Here is a 21662-nt window from a genome sequence, read left to right as displayed (position 1 = left end):
TTAAGAGAAGGAAAACGTTCATAAGAGAAAGGGAGGATGAGCCCTGGATGGTCAGGAAAGTCAGACCAGAGAATTTGGACCTTGCCGTGCAGTCAAGCTCTGAGGCTTTGAGGGAGGAGGGAATGTCATCAAAGCTGTGTAAGTAGTGCACAGCACAGGACACAAAGGGAGGAGCAGCTTAAGTGAAGAAATCAAGTAGAAGACAACGTGACTGCAACCAGCTAGAAAGCATCACAAGTCTGAACGGGCAGGCTGACAGCAAGAATGGGGACAAGGGGACACACACAGGAGGCAACGCAGAGGCACAACCAAGCTGAACAGATGACTGGTTACATGGGAGGGACAAGAAAGAAGTCGAAAACAACACTGCAGTTTTGAATCTGGGTACTGGAAGGGTGAGGACATTTCTTCTAAAGAAACAGAAGGCAAAGGAAATCGGTCAGCTTGTGTGTGGAAGAAGGCCGGGCTCTGAACCTCGGCTATCTGCATACAGCAGCTATCTGCATACAGTCGGGACACCCTTTACTATGATTAAAAACCTAGGGATCCTGTGCCTGTCACCCCAGACACTCTCACTTCATCAGCAAATCCTAAACATCTGTTGATCTATTCCAGTCTTTTCTCCACAGCCACTGCTCCGGACAAGCCACCAGCATCCCGCCCCTGCATGGTTGCATCGGCTCCCTTCAGATCTCCCTAGCTTCATTCATGTGGCCTCCCATCCTCCACACAGCAGCCAGAATAGTCTCTTCAAAACACAGATTTGGCCATGTTGCTTCTCTGCTTAAAACCCTTTATCAGAATCCCACTCTGCCCACGAGGAACAACCAGCCCCTGCCCTTCCCCCACCCTCTGGAGCTCCAGCCAAACCGGTGTGCTGTCAGTCTCTTGCACGTGCTGCCCCGATCAGGGCTCTGCACACGTGGCTCCCTCTGCCACCGTGTGTGTGCAGCACGGCCCCCACCTCACTTGGGAGAGGCCTCCTCCTAATCTTTCAGATACACACCTTAAAGCCAGGCCTGAGAGACTCCTTGAACATTTCCCTCTCATTTCCCTCTCTTACAGTGGGGCCTGCCCAGGACAACCCTAACCTCAGGGAACACACAGCCTTTTGGGAAAAACTGACTCGGAGCAATACAACTCCCATCAGATTTTCTCTGCATATATTTATGAGTCATCTTCCCAACTATGTGACCGCTTCTGGGAGCAGGGTAACACCTGCTATTACTTTAGGTACAAAGAGAATTCTACCTGCCCCAGAAAGGAGCTCTGTGGTTTTTTTTAATCCTAAAGTACACTTACCAAAATTTAAAGCACAACATTTTCAAATCTAAAGCAAACCCTCAAGAACAAAGTAAAACATCTGCAGTATGAACTAAAATGTTTTGAATTGAAAAGGCCACAGGATGCTCAAATTTTGCTTTGGGTAAGAACAAACATGACCCCAGACACTGGGGCAGAGGCATCTGTAACAACGTGGACAGGGACGCTGGATCCAACAGGGACACCGAAGGACCCCCATGCAGCCCACAGCAGAGGCATGAGAAACTTGGTCACAGCTTTTCTCACTGTGACAGAGGACATCCTTACCTGTCGAAATCTCTTCAGATGGATAATAAGCACATCAGGCAGAGTCCAGAGGCTTAACGTGATACTCCCCTGCTGCAGCTGCTTACAGTGCGGGCACCGCCAGGCGTCATCCGGGGCAAGCTGAAAACAAGGAGCATGACACGACTTCCGTTATGCACCACCTCAGGTGAGGCTTTTATAGGAGGCCGCGGCCCCCACTTCTTGGTCAGGGCACGGTACAACTCGGGTCTCTCGGGAAACCACATACATAGGATGCAGAGTCAATGGAAAACACCATCAAAAGCGGCACCTGGCCAGAGCTGGCACCCAAAGATTTGCTGAATAAATCATCTCTCAAAAATGCATGACTGAACAGGTAAATATTACACAGAGGATGTTCCACATCACAGAAGAACCTCAAATTCCACAGATTCTCAAACTCAACCTGTTGCGCTTCCATCAATATACTGTCCTCCTCCTCCTCCACCTGTCCCATCCTCCTTCCCTCCCTCCCCCTTCCTCCCCTTCCTCCTCCATGTCATACCTCAACAAACACTACTGCCACCCACCAAAAGCAGAACCGGCAGGGCGGACAGGTATCCCAAACCCTCAAACCCTTCCCTCTTCCTCTCGTTCCACATCTACCCAAAGTAATTGCCTGCCACCTCTCACACCTGTCTCCTGCACTCCATTCCCACTAACATGGCCTTAATTCAGAGTCCCTACCCTCGCTCTCATCTGGACTTCGGAGTCTCCTATCTGATCTCTCTCTCCCAAGCACTAACCCACTCCAAATAATCCTCCCCCATCCTGCTACCAACAAGGTCTTTCTGAACGTCAATCTGAGGCCTCAAGTCCACATATGTCATCTCTGCAGGTGAGGGTTTCAGGAAGGGGACTTATTCAGTTAGAGGTATGCCCATGAGGCATGTCTGATGACAGATTTAAGTCTCCTCTGGAGTTCAGAAGATGCACCAGATCAGGGACTATCAACATGATGAGGTAAGGAAAGACCATGACTACTGAGATGGAACAGATGGAAGCACAGAATAGAATCTTGGGGAATGCCTCTTTTTTTAAGTGAAATACTAAAGCTGAGAAACCACCAGAGCCTGAGGATGCATAGTCAGAAAAATAGGCAAATCAGAAGCATTCCCTCTGATGCATGCCAAGGAGAGAGAATGGCAAGATCCCATGGAGAGGTCAGATGGTGATGGAGCAAAGGCCACAGAACTGAGCAAACCAGGGGCCACCGAGAGTTTCAGAGGGCAGTGTCAGAAGTGCAAGTGGGAGGGAGAGAGGGAAAGAGCTGAAACCACTAATAGGGAATAAGGCAGAAAAGAAGAGGAGAAAGGCAGGCATGGTAACAGGAAAAGGAAGCAGACTGGGTTGTTGTTTTTTTTCCCCCGTGGCAGGAAGACCAAATCACATTTGTAGGAAACATGGGGAAAAACAGAAGTTTGGGTGGATGGAAGTGACTCAGACACTTAACGCTGGCAGAGACCCACAACTGTCATCTGGTCAGTCTGCATCTCTGCGTGACTTATTAATAGTCTATGTATGTGGCCATCCAGCCCAGCGTGTGTGGTAAAGGAGCAGGCTGTAGTCTGTTTTGTCAATTTCCAATACAGATACTTTTATAAGATACAATAAGAACAACCTGACAATGTCTAAGAGCTATGACAGCTTCGAAAACGTCTCTGATTTCTGTACTTATCTCATTGTAAACTGCTATAAAGAGCTCCTGGCCCTGCCGACCACATTGAGCACCGCTGGTCTCGCTAACTCTGACCAGCAGATGAAGGGCAGCTATCTCAGTAGGCAGCTCTTCCATTTTCAGACTGTCTGTCACAAAGTTCTTCCTCATATTAAGACAAATTCACTCTCCCTGTAATTTCCAATCTTTAGGTTCTGCTTTTCAGATAAAATTAAGTCCAATCCCTTATCCACAAGCCGGTCCTTGAAGTGCCTAAAAATAACTATTAGATCCCCACTCAAGGCCTCCTCTGTCAAATTCAGCATGTCATGGTTTCCAGATGCACCAGCCCCTATCCACTCTCTCTGGTGCCCCGGTTTGTCAGTCTCTTATTAAAGAGTGAGCATTTAAGGCAATGAAAAGAACGGTGCTATCACCATCTGAATTCTGGGCACTGTTTTAAAGCATCCTTAAGGCAGCTGACAGTGGTTGGCACGTGACACTGCTGATCAATACTGAGCTTGCAGACATCTAAATCCCCAAGTTAGCATCTCACAGCCTGCTGCTGAATCTCACTGTCTCCTCTTCCGTGTCCCTGTCGTATTTCTGGACCCGATGACTGAACTTCCCAAGTAACATTCATTTATGCATTCATTCTAGTGTGAACTCACTGAATCCCTGTCTATGTGCCAGGCATGGCTTATAGATATTGGGATTATTTTACGACCAGAACAGACTCTCTCAACTCTCTCCCTTACCCGCTGTGTCCCAGCCACACTGGCCTCATTCCTGTTTTTCAACCATGCCAAGTTGCTTGCTTTATTTACTTATTTATCCCCACCAAACAGACTGAGGTCAGAAACACTGCCTGGCTTAGTCCCTGTTATATCCCCAGTACTAAGCGTACCACCTAGTGCACAGTATGTACTCAATAAACATTTACTGAATGAATGAATCCCTACTCAAATGTATCTTGCTAGCTTGAACTTAACCTTCTAGGTCAATGAGATGTTCTGTGGAATACCAATGTTGTCATCTAGTAGATCCACTCAGTTTTAAGCTTTGGGCCATTCTCAAACATCTCCCAAATTAAAAAAAAAAAAAAAAAAGCCCAAATAGGACGAGGTACCACACAGAGTCTGCCATCAACCTGTTTTTAAAGCCAACTGCCTATTGTATAATTAGGCTCCAAACTGGGAAGAAAAAAAAAAATAGGTCTTATGAAAAACTATTATTAGGGATGTCTGGGTGGCTCAGTCGGTTAAGTGCCTGACTTCAGTTCAGGTCATCATCTCAAGGTTCCTGAGTTCAAGCTCCACAGTGGGCTCTCTGCTGTCAGCACAGAGCCCGATTCAGATCCTCTGTCCCCCTCTCTCTCTGGCCCTCCCCCACTGGTTCTCTCTCCCTCTCTCTCTCTCAAAAATAAACTTAAAAAAAAAAAAGAAAAACTATTATTAAAGGAGCTGGCTATGAATAGCTTGGGGGAAAAAAAGACTGTGAGAATATTAAAAGTATTTTCAAATATTTAAAGGATAGACAAGTGGAAGAAAATCAGGACTTGTCATCACATATCCTTAATGAATGTGTTGGTTGCAGTAACCCGGGGCATATTTCAGAGAAGCCTCAGGGACCACCAGAGATATCCAGGGAGGAAATGGCGTGTCTTCTGAGTACAGAAATGCCTCATAACTAAGGTATTCAAATAGCAGCTGGATAATCACCTATTTGAAATTAGGCAGAAGAACTCAACCATTAGAAAATACGAGTTTTGGGGTGCCTGACTGGCTCAATCGGTTGAGTGTCTGGCTCTTGATTTTGGCTCAGGTCATGATCCCAGGGTCGTGGGATCAAGCCCCGTGCTGAGCCTGTAGTCTGCTTAAGATTCTCTCTCTCCCTCTGCCCTCTCCCCTGCTCATGGTCTCTCTCTCAAAAAAAAAAAAAAAAAAAAAAAAGAAAAAGAAAAAAGGAGTTTTAAAGTCCCCTCCAACCCGGAAATCGCAGGATTCACTAAATATAAGAGTGAACAGTAACAATTAGCAGTCAAAAGTATACTAAACATCAGCTCAAGATTAGCTGAACACCAAGTGCTCTAGTCTAGTCATTGCTTAAGGTGCAATGCCCTAGAGAGTTTTAAAAACCACACAGGCGTTGGCCCCATCCACAGACTTATTCATGTATCCCACTCTTCTATTCAAATATTTACTGAGTCCCTATAATCTGCAAAGCACTGTACTAAGTGGTCTAAAACATGCCTTCTGATCTTCCTTTTTTTTTTTTTTTTTACAGTTTACTTTTGAGAGAGAGAGAGAGAATGGGGGAGGGGCAGAGAGAGAAGGAAGCACAGAATCCGAAGCAGGCCCCAGGCTCTGAGCTGTCAGTACAGAGCCCTACGTGGGGCTCAAACTCACAAACCGTGAGATCATGACCTGAGCCAAAGTCAGGCGCTTAACCGACTAAGCCACCCAGGTGCCCCCCGAACTTTCGATCTACATCTGCACTGAGCACTCCAAAGTGTGGCTAATGTAGCTAAGGAACAGAATTTTTAATTTTGTTTCATTTTAATTAATTTAAGTTTGAATTTAAGTAGGTCCTGGCACATATGTTTTTGGTGCCAAAAAGTTAAGAATAACTATTTTTGTTACTAGGGGAAATGACTTAAAATCCCTAAATCAAGGGGTGCCTGGGTGGCTCAGTCGGTTAAGTGTTAGACTTCAGCTCAGGTCATGATCTCGCAGTTCACGAGTTCCAGCCCCACATCAGGCTCTGTGCTGACAGCTCAGAGCCTGGGGCCTGCTTCAGATTCTGTGTCTCCTTCTCTCTCTGCTCCTCCCCCATTTGCGCACGTGTGCACATGCACGCTCTCTCTCTCTCTCAAAATTAAACATTTAAAAACAAGGTTTAAAATCTCTAAATCAAAACAAAAAAATAATACATATATTACTGTTAAAAAAGAAAAAAAATTAACTACAAAGGTTCACTTCTAGAGCATTTCAATCAATCAAGGTTTTCTAGTAATCTAAACTACTTTTGTAAAAGTCCTAAAAGGAATAGCACTAAGACACCCATTATGTGAGTGAAAAACGCCTGGGGACTTTTCTGGGGCATACTTTGGTCTCCAGTGTCATCCTGCCACATCGCCCTCCCTAGCACCCTCACCACCCCAGAAGTGCTGCCAGGCTCTTACCCGCTCCTCTTTGGTGTAGAGCTGGAAACACTGGGATAAAGTGCAAGTCTGGGGCTGATGATGACGCTCCCTCTGCAGACGGACACTTTCTGCATCAGGAATATACTCATCTTCAGTATTTACAAACAAGCTGCAATTGGCGGGGGAGGGAAGCATTTATCAGAGAATGTCTTGCAAAACTGACCCCCAAACTGCAGCTTCACGATGTGACTATAAATTCATAACCAAAAAGAACCAATGTGTAACAAAAGCAAACAGGTTATCAACTGGTCATCCAACTTTTCTATGAAAAGCTCTGTATCTATAAAATTATTTCTTGAAAATAACTTGGGAGTTGGTTTTCATGGGATTGGTCATGAACCATTAATATATATTCTTGTCCTTTGTATCTACAGGCATGCATTTGGCATAATTTACTAGAGTTAATGGGCTTATAATCAAAATCAAAATCACTGGCCCTGAACAGTAATGAATAAATAGCTCAGTCTCATCAGCAGCAAATGTTCTGAGGTTTCTGAGATCCAAACAACAAAATGTATAGGAAAGAAATAACTGATTAAAGGCTTAGCAAGCCACTTTGGATACTTAGCTAAAAAGAGAGATTTGTCTCAGCTAATCTGAGGGATCAAAGGGATGCTATTAAAAATGGTAATTAAAACGATGATTCTATAAACACTAAATAAAACAATACTCACAAATCTTTTGTTTCCTTGTCCCATTCTACCACTAACTTCACATGAGCAGTGCCACCTGGTCCACAAGATTTTAATGCCCTAGAGGATGGAGAAGGAAGTCACATATTATGCTCTTAATAAATTATTTTACTTATGATTATATCCTATCTGAAATTTGATATCATAATGTGATTGCTGAAAATGTTCAACACTGTTCCTCATCAGAGTTTCTAGCAAGACAATTATGACTTCATATTTAGAATAACTAGGTTACAACTGGACTGAAAAATCCTTAAATTAAAATGTCCAGTACAGAAGGAGACTAGAAGAAATCAGTCTCACATTATGTAGGCTGTCTACAATCACTCTCAGATGTTCTTTATGACCTTTCCAACTTTTTGTCTCATTTCTCACCAACCCAAATAGAGACCAGATAGTAGTCCCTCTGGGAACAAAGTCTTGCTCCTACACCTTTTCTCCCCCATAACCCACGCCTGGGCCCTTGGACTGTGCCCCATGCCAATCCAAACTGTGCCCTTCCTGCAAGGTACCCCTCAAGTTCCATCCCTGTCTTTTATAAAGCACTCCCCTCAGGTGGCCTTTCTTGTCACCATCTCCTGAGAAACTCTTTCAGCAAGAGTAGTCAATATTAATTACCCATCTAATATTTGTTACGCTTTGCAGTATTCTGGATCAGTATCTAATCTCTTAACTCTTGTCTCTAAAACCAAACATAAACTGCTTTCAAACACAACCACATTTTATACTTTTTTTGGAATCTTAAAGTGCAAACACCACAATATTTGCTGAAAAATCATAATAAAGATAATGTGAGTTTTTGTATTTATGCAACTATATATATTGCATATATATATATATATATATATATATATATACACACACACACACATATGTGTATTCTTTTATTAATGCAGTGGGGTGTTGGAAGCATGTAGAAAAGCAGGGAGGTAGCAGAGGGAAGCGACTAGGTCTACTGAGGGAGAGGAAGAACAGTGTGAAGGTTCAAGGGAATGGAATGATCCACAGAGGACACCACACATGCAAAGGCACACACGAGTCGTGCCACGTGTTCCAACAATCCTCATGCTGGGATACTGCTGAAGATTTAAGATGAGGCGAAGAGCCTGACAAACGGGGTGTAAGCAGGGTTCAAACTGTAGAGCTTAAAACACTGTGGAAGATGGGCTTCATCTTTTAGGTCACAAGTTGCCATTTAAGATTTCCAGGAGGAGGGGCACCCGGGTGGCGCAGTTGGTTAAGCATCCAACTTCAGCTCAGGTCATGATCTCACGGTTCAGGGGTTCGAGCCCCACATCGGGGGCTCTGTGCTGACAGCTCAGAGCCTGGAGCCTGCTTCGGATTCTGTGTCTCACTCTCTCTCTGCCCCTACCCCACTCGTGCTCTGTCTCTGTCTCTCTCTTTCTCAAAATAAATAAACATTAAGAAAAAAAATTTCCAGGAGGAAAGCGGCATGATGAGAATTCTACTTTGGAAAACTTCCATCTTGGCTGAGTATGAAAGTGTAATTATATCTGTAGTCCTGGGACATACATTAATTTGCTTTCCTGACAGGAGGACTCCAGGTTTTTCTGATTTCGAAAAAGATCATAAAACATATCATACTCAAATATGAATGAAAAGTAAAAAGTATACTTAATTTCTAAACGAGCCTAAAGAGCCTACATACGTAGGTGGAAACTGTACCAGCTGTCACTAGAAATTATACATGAGCATAAATAAAATTGTAGAAGACAATTTATTGACTTATTTTTACCTTTCTACCGTTGGGTGGCACAGGGGTTTCTCCTCCTGGGGCAGCAAGTATGTTATCCCCACAACACTGACGACACGCAAACTGAATGGACACACCTGCATCAAACAGTAAAGGAGGATTTGACTGAATTTATCTTCAAAGGCATGTGCGTCACAGTAGCATTTCCAAAACAGATTAGAGAGACAGCAAATGGTTTGGCAAAATGCTTCTCTCTGATATTCTATTAGGTTGTTGAGCCACTCTTACACACTTTAAATATGATTTACCTAAATGCAGTTTACATATCAAATATGTTATGCAGGACAAGTAACATGCTGCTTTAGGCTGAACCTTAACTTCATGTAAGTCTCCCATGGATACCTTAATATAGTAGTCGTAATTTTGAAAGTACACAGATAGCTGTTCTACAAAATCTCTCCAAGCTGATCGTGTGCTAATCTTTATTAGATAAATATATATTATAAAGAAATACCCAGCAGTTCAAGGAAATTCTTGCAGTGGCCAGAAAATGAGGGGCTAAGTCCTCAGTCTTGAAAATCTGAACACAGCTGATTTTACTAAACAGCTTTGCACACAGCTCCTTGGCATCCCAGCGCCATGTCTGGTCTTCCCTAAGTGCAGAGGTCCAAAACTCAAACTTCTCTGCAGGGACTGTTTCATCGTTGGGTACACACGCATGCTGTGCTGGAGCATCCAGATGCCGACCCACCTGAATGCAAACCGTGGGCCTCAGGAAATACTTCATCTTCTCCAAGATTTCCTTCTGCAGAAGGTCCCATGCTATTGTCTTCTCCAAGTGCAGCACAAAAGGCAGTCCAAATCTAACACACATAAGTATTGCAATCGCCTTAAAAGTATGGCAATTCTTTTAATACTGTAATTCTTTATTCATGATCTCTTAAAATGGAACAACTATCTAATTGGGTTTAGGACGGTTCTCAAAATAAAACAAACAGGAAATGTAACAGTTACTCCCAGAAGTGGATAAAAAAGTCAGAAAAGAAGCTTAGATTTCTAAATGAAATTTAATACCTCATGTGCCAAAATGGCTTCTAGGGGATATTAGGTCACAAGAGGCCAGGATCAATGAATACGGTAAGGAAAGAGAGCAGGAGTGGACACGCTCCGACAAACGGCATGGGTCCACAAAAAGGGGTCAGGTGCTGGAGGAATAGATGGCTGGAAGGTCTAGCGGGCAGGTGGCTGTACCCTGGTAATCTGACAAGCAAGTGACACTGAAAGTCAGCTCCCAGCCTAGGGGAGAAGTCAGGTAGCCCCTGCCCATGCTGGGCTCTCAGGACTCAGAGGATCAGAGGCAGTACCATGTACATGTACCATGTAAGGCTCTGGCAGTACTCAGATCACCAAGGGAGGTTGAAACAACAATGATGCCCGGCAGTCCCCTGAGACTGCACTGTAATCACTCTGGTATGTAGCTCAAGCACTGAGCTTTGCTGAGGAAGCCCCAGATGGTTCTAACATGCAGCCAGGGCAGGACCACTGGCCCAGCCTCACTCTCACTCACACCTGGCCACTCATACCTACTCATTGTGCCTTACATGTATGCTACTCACCCAGCTAGGTCTCTGTGCAGCCAACTCCTTCAGCTTGAACAACCCTCCCACCTCTTCCCTAAGCCACTCCCTAGTCCCCCACATCAAGACCCAGGGAAGGGATTCTTCCCCAGGAAGCACCCTGTTGATCGGCTCCCTGTGCTATCTGGGCCACTGCACTCACTACACCATGCGAAAGATAAGGTCTATCTCCCTAACTCCCACCAGTAAACCAAGGCAGGAACTGTGATTTATTTATCATAGTCACCCAAACAGCCAACCCCTAAGAATCCATAAGTGTTTAATGAACAAATGAACAAAGAGATAAACCTTGACTCAGGGTGAAGCAGAGGCACTCACATCAAGAAAGCTGCTCCTGGAGCACCTGGATGGCTCAGCCGGTTGAGTGTCTCTTGATTTCAGCTCAGGTCATGATCTCACTGTTCGTGGGTTTGAGCCTCACACCAGACTCAGGGCTCACTGTGCAGAGCCTGCTTGGAATTCTCTCTCTCTCTCTCTCTCTCTCTCTCTCTCTCTCTCCCCTTCTCTCTCTTCTCCCCTCCCCTGTCTCTCTCAAAATAAATAAACAAACAAAAAAGGAAAGCTGTTCCTATGACCTCAGCCTACACACAGCAGTACTCCACAACCAGTACCATGATGGGAGATAAATTACAAGCACATGTAAATCAGCCACTCCTGGTTTTCACATGATCATGTCCTCACTTGTAAGGGGATAGCATTACAAAAGGGACTCCACAAGTTCTTTATTTTATATCAACGGGCTGAGCTGCCTTTCTTTCTGCCCTGTAAACATGCCACGCTCCTCTCGGTCTCAGGGTCTTTGTACTCATGTTCCCTCATCACGGATCCTTCTCCCCGGAGGCTCACACTGTCTCCTCACCCGGAGGACTCCGCTCCGTGCTGCATCCCGGGGTGGACCTCCCTGTCCCCCTCTCCAGCAAGTCTTGCCACTCTCTCACTCCAGCCTGCTTTCATATCTTCAAGGTGCTGATGACTGTCTGAAGTTAAGTGTGTTTACTTGTTCGCAGTCAGTCTGTCCTCACTGGGACAGAAGCTCCACAAAAACACAGTCTATCTTGTTCACTGCTCTACCCCCAGGGTTGGAACAATGCCCGACACACTGTAAACACCACAGCATTTGTCAACCAATATCATATATATACAAATCAACATATTTCACACTTATGTTATTGAACCATCATTAAATAAGGAAATTACTGCAAAGCAACATTTCAAAAGGCTAATGTAATGTTACCCTGACAAAACAGCAGAAACAAAGTCCTTTGTCCCTGAAACTTATCCATATCTTGTTGTTACTCAGGTTACATTACTACTGTGACAAAGCTGCTTTAAAAGATAGTCATATAAGGACTTTAAGAGACAAAACAGATAAACATAAGGGAAGGGAAACAAAAATAATATAAAAATAGGGAGGGGGACAAAAGAGACTCATAAATATGGAGAACAAACTGAGGGTTGCTGGAGGGGTTGTGGGAGGGAAGATGGGCTAAATGGGTAAGGGGCACTAAGGAATGTACTGAAATCAATGCTTCACTATATACTAATTTGGATGTAAATTTTAAAAAATAAAAAATAAAGTAAAAAAAAAAAAAAGATAGTCTAAACCTCCCATAAATTCTTAGCAGGAACAGATTTGAGAGAGATTTGTGACTCCCAAATTTCTGACTTAAGCAGCTGAATGAATAGTGGTGCCATTCGCTGAGACAGGAAATGCTGGAGGACCAGATTTACAGAGTAAGAGAATCCGTACAGTTTGGAACCTAACACTGAGGTACATGTACCGTCCAAGTTGATATGCTAAGAATTAAAGAATTAAAAAAAAAAAAAAAGCTGTTAAGAAAGTAGCTGGATATAGGTCTATAGGATCCACGAGGCGCCTGAGCCGAAAATAAACACATGAAATGAGACATTGACAATTAGATGAGCTCGAAGAGCCTTTCTAATTCAGACTCTACCATCCTTATTTTAGATTCTCCCCCACTCCCCAAACCCTCAAATCAGGTCAACTTACATTCTTTATAAATATCAGATTCAAAAATTAAAGATTTTTTTTTTAAATTTTTTAAATGTTTACTTTTGAGAGAGACAGAGAGAGAGAGAGAGAGAGAGAGAGAGAGAGAGCATGTGCAAGCAGGAGAGGGACAGAGAGAGGGAATCCCAAGTAAGCTTCATGCTGTCGTGCAGAGCCTGATGCAGGGCTCACAAACTGTGAGATCATGACCTGAGCCAAAGTTGTATGCTTAACCAACTGAGCCACCCAGGTGCCCCTCGTAGTTTTATTTTGTTTGTTTTTTTTTTAATTGTTTATTGTGAGAGAGAGCAAGTGTGAGTGGGGGAGGGGCAGAGAGAGGGACGGAGGAAGAGAATCCCAAGAAGGCTCTGTGCTATCAGTGCAGGGTTCGATGTGGGACTCAAACCCAGGAACCGTGAAATCATGACCTGAGCTGAAATAAAGACTGGGATGCTTGACCAACTGAGCTACCTTGGTGCCTGTCATCCCTACTTTTTAAAGCGTTTTAAATTGTTTGAAAACATTAGACTTTTAAAGTTTCAGCACTTACTGGTAGGTCAGTTTTTACCTTTTCCCTTGCTGCCCAGTGCAAGCTCGGTTACACACTAAAAGAACAATCTTGTCGCCTCCTGGTCTTGTCGGGGGCAAGTCTGTTTTCCCTTGCTTTGCTGCTGCCTGTGTACAAGAAGACAGTCGATGATGATCCAAGCCAAATTTCAAGTGGTTTAGATTGTTGTTTAAGTGGATTCCTGGAAAAAAAATTAAAAACAACTTATTCTATCTTTTCAAAATTCTTTCATTCATTCATTACAAAGAAATTTACCCAGCAGAGAAATTAAGAAGCTGTCATTATGTAATTTAAACTACAAACGAAAAAAGAACAAATGATTATGAGATAACCAGCCATTAAAATAATTTCTTAAGCATCTATCATTTCCTTTAAACTAGCTTTATATATCTTAAAAAGCGAAATTTAAAATTCTTCACTTCAGTGAATACTGGATACAGTTGTATTTTTTATTATTTATTTATTTTGAGGGAGAGCGTGCATGCATGCGCACAAGCACAGGAAACAGGCAGAGACAGAATCCCAAGCAGGCTCCGCACTGTCATCATAGAGCCTGATATGGGCGGGGCTCAATCTCACAATCATGAGATTTTGAGAGCAAGTTTGCAGAGATGATCCACCAAGGCAAATTTAAGGGGAGACCATGCAACCAGGAACCAAATAAATTTTTAAAAAATAAAAAATTAAGACTAGTAAACGTGGAATGATCTTCAATATTTTAATAGCAGTTTCTTCTCCCTGATTAACAAGACAGACTTATAAAAAACAAAGTATAAACCGCACTTAACTAGACTCACAGCCATTATAGGACATGTCAACTTTAATGCAATCAACCACCCTGGATGGGCCTACATTTAAGTGAACAAAAATATATGATCGATAGGAATACAGGTTGCTAAGAATCAGGTCTTTAGAAATGCCTGAAAGCAGAGCTATCTGTCAATCTTAGCTACTCAGCAATTTAGTACCTAGTACAACGCCCTGCACTTAGTAGAAATTCGAAAGTGCTTGATCAAACAACCATTCATTTCGATGGAATACTACTCAACCATTAAAAAGAATAAAACCTTGGGGTAGCTCAGTCAGCCAAGGTTCCAACTCTTTTTAGCTCAGGTCATGATCTCACAGTTTGTGGCATCAAGCCCCATGTTGGGCTCTGTACTGATAGCACAGAGCCTGCTTGGGATTCTCTGTCCCTCTCTCTCTGCCCCCTTCCCCAACTCGTGCACATACACTCTCTCTCAAAATAAATAAACAAGAAAAAAAAAAAGAAGGACATCTTGCCATTTGCAGCAACATGGATGGACCTTGAAGGCATTATGCTAAGTGAAAGAAGTCAGAGAAAGACAAATACTGCATGATCTCACTTATATGTGGAATTTAAGACAACAACAACAAAACGAAGGCAGAGATACACAGAAGAGACTGGTGGTCGTAGAGGAGAGTGGGAGTGGTCAGGCAAAATCAGTGAAAAGGGTCAAAAGGTACAAACCTCAAGTTATAAAATAAATAAGTAATGGGATGTAATGTACATTATGGTGAGTATAGTTAATAATACTGTATTGTATATTTCAAAGTTGCTGAGAGTAGACCTTAAAAGCCCTCATCATAATAAAAAAAATTTTGTAACTCTATGGTGATGGATGTTAACTAGATTTCCTGTGATGATTATTTTGCAGTATATACAAACAGCGAATCATTATGCTGTACCCCTGAAACATGTTATATGTCAATTACACCTAAACAAAAATAATAATAAAATTAAATTAAAATAATTGTTCACTTCTTTAATCTTTTGGAAGTATAGCCTAAGGAAATTATACCCCAACTTGCTAATAGAAGAAAGCCCTTCACCACCACCACCACACGCATAAATGAGAACAACAGCAAAAGGAGAATAAAAAGTGGCTTATAAAAAAGAATTCATAGCAGAATTCTGGCAATAACCTAAACATCCAGCAATACAAGACTTGCCAAACCTATTAAGGGACATCAGCATTACAGCAATTTAAAATAACAAGTATATGGTTAATACCAAAATAAATTCCAGATGAATTAGAGTTAAAAAAAAAAAAGTATACAGAAGCTAGAAATAAGGAAAAATGGAATCTTCATTAAGCTATTAAAGGGAAGAAAACTTTTTAACCTTAAATACCAAAAAGAAATCACAAGAGGAAAAACAGGTTTCACTCCATAGCCATTTCAAACTTTGGTATGACAAAATAAAAAAAAGAGAAGTCTGAATTTGAGACAATAAATGGCCTCACTGCCCAGCTCCTTGGCAGAAAGAAGGCTGGGGAGACCTGTTCTCAAGTGATAAGGGTCCCTAATGAGATGAGGGGGTACCACTCAACTGCACAGAAATCAAGCTCTGTGTTCAAAGAGCAGGCCCAGTTACTACCAGCTGCATGACTGGGGCAGTTATTCAACTCCCCAAGTCTTCCCTCATTTGTGAAACGGGGAAGGCAGCAAGTAGCCTCATAGGCCTCAAATAACTTATTTATAAAGATCAGAGCAAAGGCTAACACATACTTAGTAAAGTACAGTGTTCCAACAGAGCCACTCTCTGGTTAGAACACAATCACCTTGGACCTCATCAAATTCACTTAAAAACAAAATTTAGTATTAACCATTAACAACTGGGGTGTGAAAGGGGATTTGAGGAAATTTTCAGTTGAACATTAACTGGGCTCTTGCTCTGCATTAGGAACTATACTAAACTGCTGGGTACAGAAAGATAAAACAAAGCATAGCCCCAAGTGCAGAGAATTTCACAGCATGGTGCAGGCAGAGGAGAAAAAAAGACCATTTCCACACAACATGCTGGTGTCAGAGATTAGCAGAAGCTTTGACTGGAACAAGGAAGAGGAGTAAGTCAGCAGCCTGATGTGGAGGAGGTAAGGAAAGAGTTTCAGGAAAAGGTGATGACTGAGTATTTTTTTACTGTAATGCAATTAAAAGTAGAAAACAAATTGAACAAACAAAAGCACACACATGAAAAAGCACCTGGAAAATAAAGCTCCTAGGTCAAAAAAATTAAAACTTGAATAACAGACTACCTAGAAACTAACAATGTAAATATGGGTGGGTATACCAGAGAAAACTGAATCCTAACTGGCAGTGGAGAAAGCTGATCAACCCAACATACAGAATTACCAAAAGGTTCAGAAACTAGAGGCACCCATGGAAGTAGGTGTGAAGGAAAAGAACTAAAATAAGGACTTTCAAGAATGGCACCAAGATCATTCAAATCGGAAAGAATGGTCTCTTGAGGCACCTGGTGGCTCAGCCCGTTAAGCTGGTGTCAGAGATTAGCAGAAGCTTTGACTGGAACAAAGCTTGATCTCAACTTGAGATCAAGTTGAGACTTGATCTCAACTCAGGTCTTGATCTCAGGGTCACATGAATTCAAGCCCCACATTTGGCTTCACGTGGGGCATGGAGCCTACTTAAAAAAAGAAAAAAAGAATGGTCTCTCCAACAAATGTTGGTGCTGTTTACCTACAAAAGATTGCAGCTGGACTCCCACCTCAAACCATACACAAAATTAATTCAAACGGAGCAAAGACCTAAATGTAAAAGCTAAAACTATAAAAACTCCTAGAAGTAAACACAGGAGTAAACTTCATGGTCCTGGATTTAAGGATGAAATCTTAGAGATGACACCCAAAGCATAAGCAATAAAAGAAGAAAAAAATTAGATCTCATCAAAACTAAGAACTTCTGTTCATCAAAAGACACTATCAAGAGAGTGAAAAGACAATTTATAGAATGGGAGAAAATATTTGCAAGTCACATATCTGACAAGGGTCTAGAATCTAGCATGTATCTCTTACAATACAACAACACCAACAACAGCACAATTTAAAAATGGGGCAAGAACTTGAATAGACATTTCTCTAAAGACGATAAACAAATGGCCAACAAGCACATGAAAAGATGATCGACTTCATGTATCATGACACACCACTTCACACCCACTAGGATGGCTGTAATCAAAAAGATGGAAAATAATAAATGTTGCCAAGAATGTGGAGAAATTGTAACCCTCATATATTGGTTCAGCTGTTGCAGAAAACAGTCCAACAATTCCCCGGAAAGTTAAGCATAGAATTACCACGACCCAGTGTTTCCACTCTTAGGGGGATGTATGTGTGTGCGTCCCCCAAAAGAACTATAACCAGGTATTCAAACAAATACTTGTATGTGAACAGTCACAGCAGCACTATTTCATAATGTGGAAACAACCCAAATGTCCATCAACAGATGGAAAACAAAATATTCTATATACAAAAAAAAATTTTTTTTTAAAGTGGGTGGGTACCTGGGTGGCTCAGTCGGTTGAGCATCTGACTTCGGCTCAGGTCATGATCTCTTGGTCTGTGAGTTTGAGCCCCGCGTCAGGCTCTGTACTGACAGCTTAGAGCCTGGAGCCTGTTTCAGATTCTGTGTCTGTCTGTCTGTCTGTCTGTCTCTCTCTCTCTCTCTGCCCCTCCCCTGCTCATGCTGTCTCTCTTACTCAAAGATAAACATAAAAAAAAATTTTTTTTAATGTTCTACATACATATAATGGAATTAAAAATTTGTTTAATGTTTTATATACATATAATATTTAGCCATGAAATGGACGGAAGGACCGATAAATGCTACAACATGGATGAACCTTGAAACATGCTAAGTAAAAGAAACAAGTCACAAAAGGCCACAAATTATGATTCTATTCACATGAAAGTCTAGACTAGGGAAATCTACAGAGACAGAGAGTAGAATAGTGGTCACTCAGGACTGGGTAGGATGGGTAGGTTGCAGGGAGGTGTGTGTAGGGGAGACAAAATAGGAGCTGAGAAAGGAGCTGGAGAAATGAATTCTCAACAGAGCAAACAGTGGGAAAGTATAAAAGTACACGGCATGTTTGAGAAAGAGAGTGACCTGGGTAGGGTACATGGGGAAGGAGACAGAATATAGTAGAGAGGCTGGAAAGAGAGGCAAGGACTCATCATGAGGGGCCAGGCATCCTTCCAAGGTGTTCAGATGTAATCTTAGACAAAGGGGAAATCCTAGCAAATCAATAAAAAGCATGTAACATGATCAGAAATGTAAGTCGGAATCAGTCTGGTGGCACCATGGAGAAATAATTGAACAGAAGAAAGCCTAGGGATAAAGGTATTACTAGAGAAGTTACTAGAAAAAGCCCAGTTGACACTGGTCTGAGCTGTATCAGTGGCAAGAGAATGAGGAGGAAAACTGCATAGTGTTTACTTAGTTCTATGTGAATTTTGAGAGAGAGGTCAAAATTTGAAGAAGTGCTTGGATCCACCTTGGGTGAAAGTGGTGGCGCCATGATTCCACAGAAGAAACGCAGGAGGATCGGGTCTAAGAAATGCTGAGTGTTAAGACACCAACAGGACTTCTAAGCAGAGATTCCAGTGGACAGGCAGAAGTCAGGGAATGGAACCAGAAGGAAAGAGAGGGCGAGCAGGGGGGTTCAGTTCTAAAAATCATGGCAGTAGAAGAGATACTGATGAGACTGGATGGAGCGACGGGTTCTCAAACCATGGTGTGCATCAGAATTGCCTGTGAAAAACAAGTTTGCTGGGCCCCACCCCCAGAGCTGCTCATTCAGTAGGTCCGGGGTGGGGTCTAGGAATCTATAGTTCTCACCAGTTCCCAGGTGCCTCTCATGCTTTAATAACCACTGGAGTTGAGAAAAAGGACAGAAGCCCCAGAACCATGAAAAAGACCAGGAACAAAGTTCGAGTTGCCTAGCAACTTTCAAAATAGCCCCCAAATCCTGGAAGCACTATAGAGAGACACTCTGAGTTCCAAATCACAGACGAAACCACAGGAAAAGGAGGCACTGTCAAAGCTGTACTCTCTTGCTGCCTATGGATGCAAATTTCTTAAGAGCAAGGTATCAAGAAAACATTTTACAGCAAAGAGTTAGAATTTAGAAAGCATCAGAGCCGGGAACAAAATGCCAAAAAAACAACAACAAAAAAGATGGCAGCTATGGCATAATACACCTTCCCAAATGCTGTCATAAGATACTTAAGAATCACTTCAGGGAGGATTTAGTCAGTTCTGAGCCTCCAATTGTGGAGAGGAAAGGTTAGAAAAGAAATAGTGAGAACTGCCTTCTTCCAGAGAAACATGTTACCATAAAATTTATGCCATCCTAAAAACAAGCATTATGTGTATTTTTACCACAGTTAAAAAAAATTATGCCATCACATAATAGACATCTCAAAAGGGTATACAGTTGTGAAACCTGCAAACCCCTGTGGAAACAGATGCTCATTTACCTCTTTGACTGAGAATTCCTTCAGGCCTAAATATTTCTGGAGTCTCAAAGGCAAAAATGCAGTCGCTTTCATGGACTGTTTCCAGGTCGTCTGTGTCACAAAAGGAACGATGGAACCCATCATAGTACATTTCCGTTAACACAATCTAAAAACGGGAAAAATGTAAACAGTTGGACAACTGGAAAGTCAATACGAATTGATCTCCCAATTCTACCATGAACTTCTGCAGCCTGTCAGGATTTGTGGTGATGTGAGAGGGCTCTGAGACATGTCACAGAGCCCACACTATCTGCCTTCGGTAAGGAAATCTAAGAAGCACAGTATCTTCTGTAAATGTGTAACAAACAATATACTCTGATTTCAGAACGCTATGGCACTGAATCCAGAGTTCCTCTAAGTTTCCGTGAAGAAACCCAGGAAATTATAAAAACTAATCCTCCTGTTTCACAAGGGGAAGACACTGAAGACAGGTGGGAAACTTGCCAGAGTACCCGACCATTAAGTCTCGTAGCGAAGACCGAGTCCACATCTGATTCTGAGACTTTCTCCTACCTCGTTAACTTTTTTCATTTCAAGTTAAGAAATGCCATATAACCATGGATTGTGTATTAGAAAAAAAAAAAGAAATCAACTCAAATGTCCAACAATAGGAGCTAGTTAAATGTATTATAGTCCTACTGTAATTATAAAGCTATTACAAAGAATGATCTGAGTAAATAAGAAACAACATAAAGAGTAATGTGTGTAAGCAATTCCATTTTTATAAAATAATAAATGTAATATATATATAGAAAAAAATAAGAGTGAATATACAACACAGTATTAAAGTTAGTAAGTCTTAGTTCTAAGGTACTTATTAGGACAAGATACTTCTAAGTTATGCTTCTGAAATGGTTGAATATTTCACAATGAAACAAAAAAGCAAAAGATGGGGGGAAAAAAAACAATGCAAACATTTAGATGCTCATTACATGCTCAGTAGCACCGTCTAGCGAAAAAGCACTGGATGGGGCCTGAAGAGGTTCCAGTCCCAGCCTGCCACCAACCAGCCTTATGACCTTGAACAAGTCACATGGTTTCTCTGGGCCTCCTTCAAATGAGGGGGTGGAAAATGGACCCCTAAAATCCCCTCTACTAATGCAAACATACCACAAGTCTGTGAGGTGAAACAGGCTGGTGGCATATTCCACAAACAGTCCAAGAAAAATATCCCTGGCACATTTTTCTTCTAATGATTTTAATGACCACATTGTTTTTCTGCAGGTGAACATACAAGTATAATTTACTTTCTCCAGCAAGCTAAGGTCAAAAACAAACTTGTAATTACATCACCCATTTAAACCACATGCAAAAAGAGCCAGATGCCACTGGAGGCTTTACAGATACAACCAGATTTACCCTGGAAACACATCTAAGCCTCCCTCCCTCATTGTGTCTTTCCCCTCATTCTGAAGGGGAAAAAAAGAATCAACAAGGACTTCACAGTAAGGAAGAATATGAACATTTTATCAACATGCCAGTACTTGGCCTATGAAAATATGAGATACTTACTACATTAGGGCCCCACTGCTGGCTGTATTTGTTTTACTGTGGTAACTTCCCAAATGAAGCCACATGAGGCCAAAGTACAAAATACCTTTAGTAATCAAGTGATTACACAGCAGCTTCCAGAAGCTATCTAGGGAGAAGTTATTCTACCACAGAATCATCTTTCTTAGTAAATCTAAAATAGGAAATGTTTTTCCAAATAAAGTCATAATAGTGAATTGAGTAAAAACTGTATGCAAAAATGTCAAGTCACAAACAGGCCAAAGTATCTGGGGTCAATTTAAATATAACTACTTATCAAAAATTTACCCAAAAAAAGAAGGCAGAGGGAGCACAATGTTCCTTTCTCTCATCTAAACAAAGGACGAGACACTGGCCCAGCTTTAAGCAGAAAGTGAACCATACTGAACATCTATATGTACTATACCAGCAAGAAGATATCCACTCTTGCCACCACAATGGAAAGGGGTTTTCAAGAACCACCAGTCAAGTTTTCTAAGCCTCTCTGACCTTCAACAACCACAGCAATGCTCTTCCTATTGCCTGCATAAGCTTCCCTAAGAATGGTTTAAGAGAGACTGTATAATTATAAACAAAGCTAAAAGAAGGTCCTGGTGTAAGGTCACAACTTTCCTTCTAAAAATATATGTACGATTAAATGAAGCACAAAAAGTTTTGATGTACATTTTCCTCCTTTGGGTCTTAATTTTTTTTTCCCCT

At 42.0% G+C, this 21662-nt stretch overlaps 1 protein-coding gene across 1 annotated transcript in view; it reads right to left on the bottom strand.

Annotated features, from left to right (window-relative positions):
- The window catches only part of USP31 (ubiquitin specific peptidase 31), a 73656-nt gene that overhangs the window by 18490 nt on the left and 33504 nt on the right, over window positions 1-21662 (bottom strand). The window contains exons 7-14 of the mRNA XM_040459621.1: window positions 20544-20651; window positions 19395-19539; window positions 13093-13273; window positions 9628-9739; window positions 8919-9013; window positions 7145-7222; window positions 6450-6579; window positions 1591-1710 (exon numbers count right to left, since the gene is read on the bottom strand). Coding sequence (XP_040315555.1) covers window positions 1591-1710; window positions 6450-6579; window positions 7145-7222; window positions 8919-9013; window positions 9628-9739; window positions 13093-13273; window positions 19395-19539; window positions 20544-20651 — 969 coding nt within the window. The remainder of the gene's footprint in view (window positions 1-1590; window positions 1711-6449; window positions 6580-7144; window positions 7223-8918; window positions 9014-9627; window positions 9740-13092; window positions 13274-19394; window positions 19540-20543; window positions 20652-21662) is intronic.

The sequence above is a fragment of the Herpailurus yagouaroundi genome, unplaced genomic scaffold (genome assembly GCF_014898765.1).
Source record: "Herpailurus yagouaroundi ecotype Mexico unplaced genomic scaffold, PumYag 222, whole genome shotgun sequence".
In the NCBI taxonomy this organism is placed as follows: domain Eukaryota; kingdom Metazoa; phylum Chordata; class Mammalia; order Carnivora; family Felidae; genus Herpailurus; species Herpailurus yagouaroundi.
Note: the sequence above shows the minus strand (reverse complement) of the source record. Positions and strands in the feature narration are given on the sequence as shown.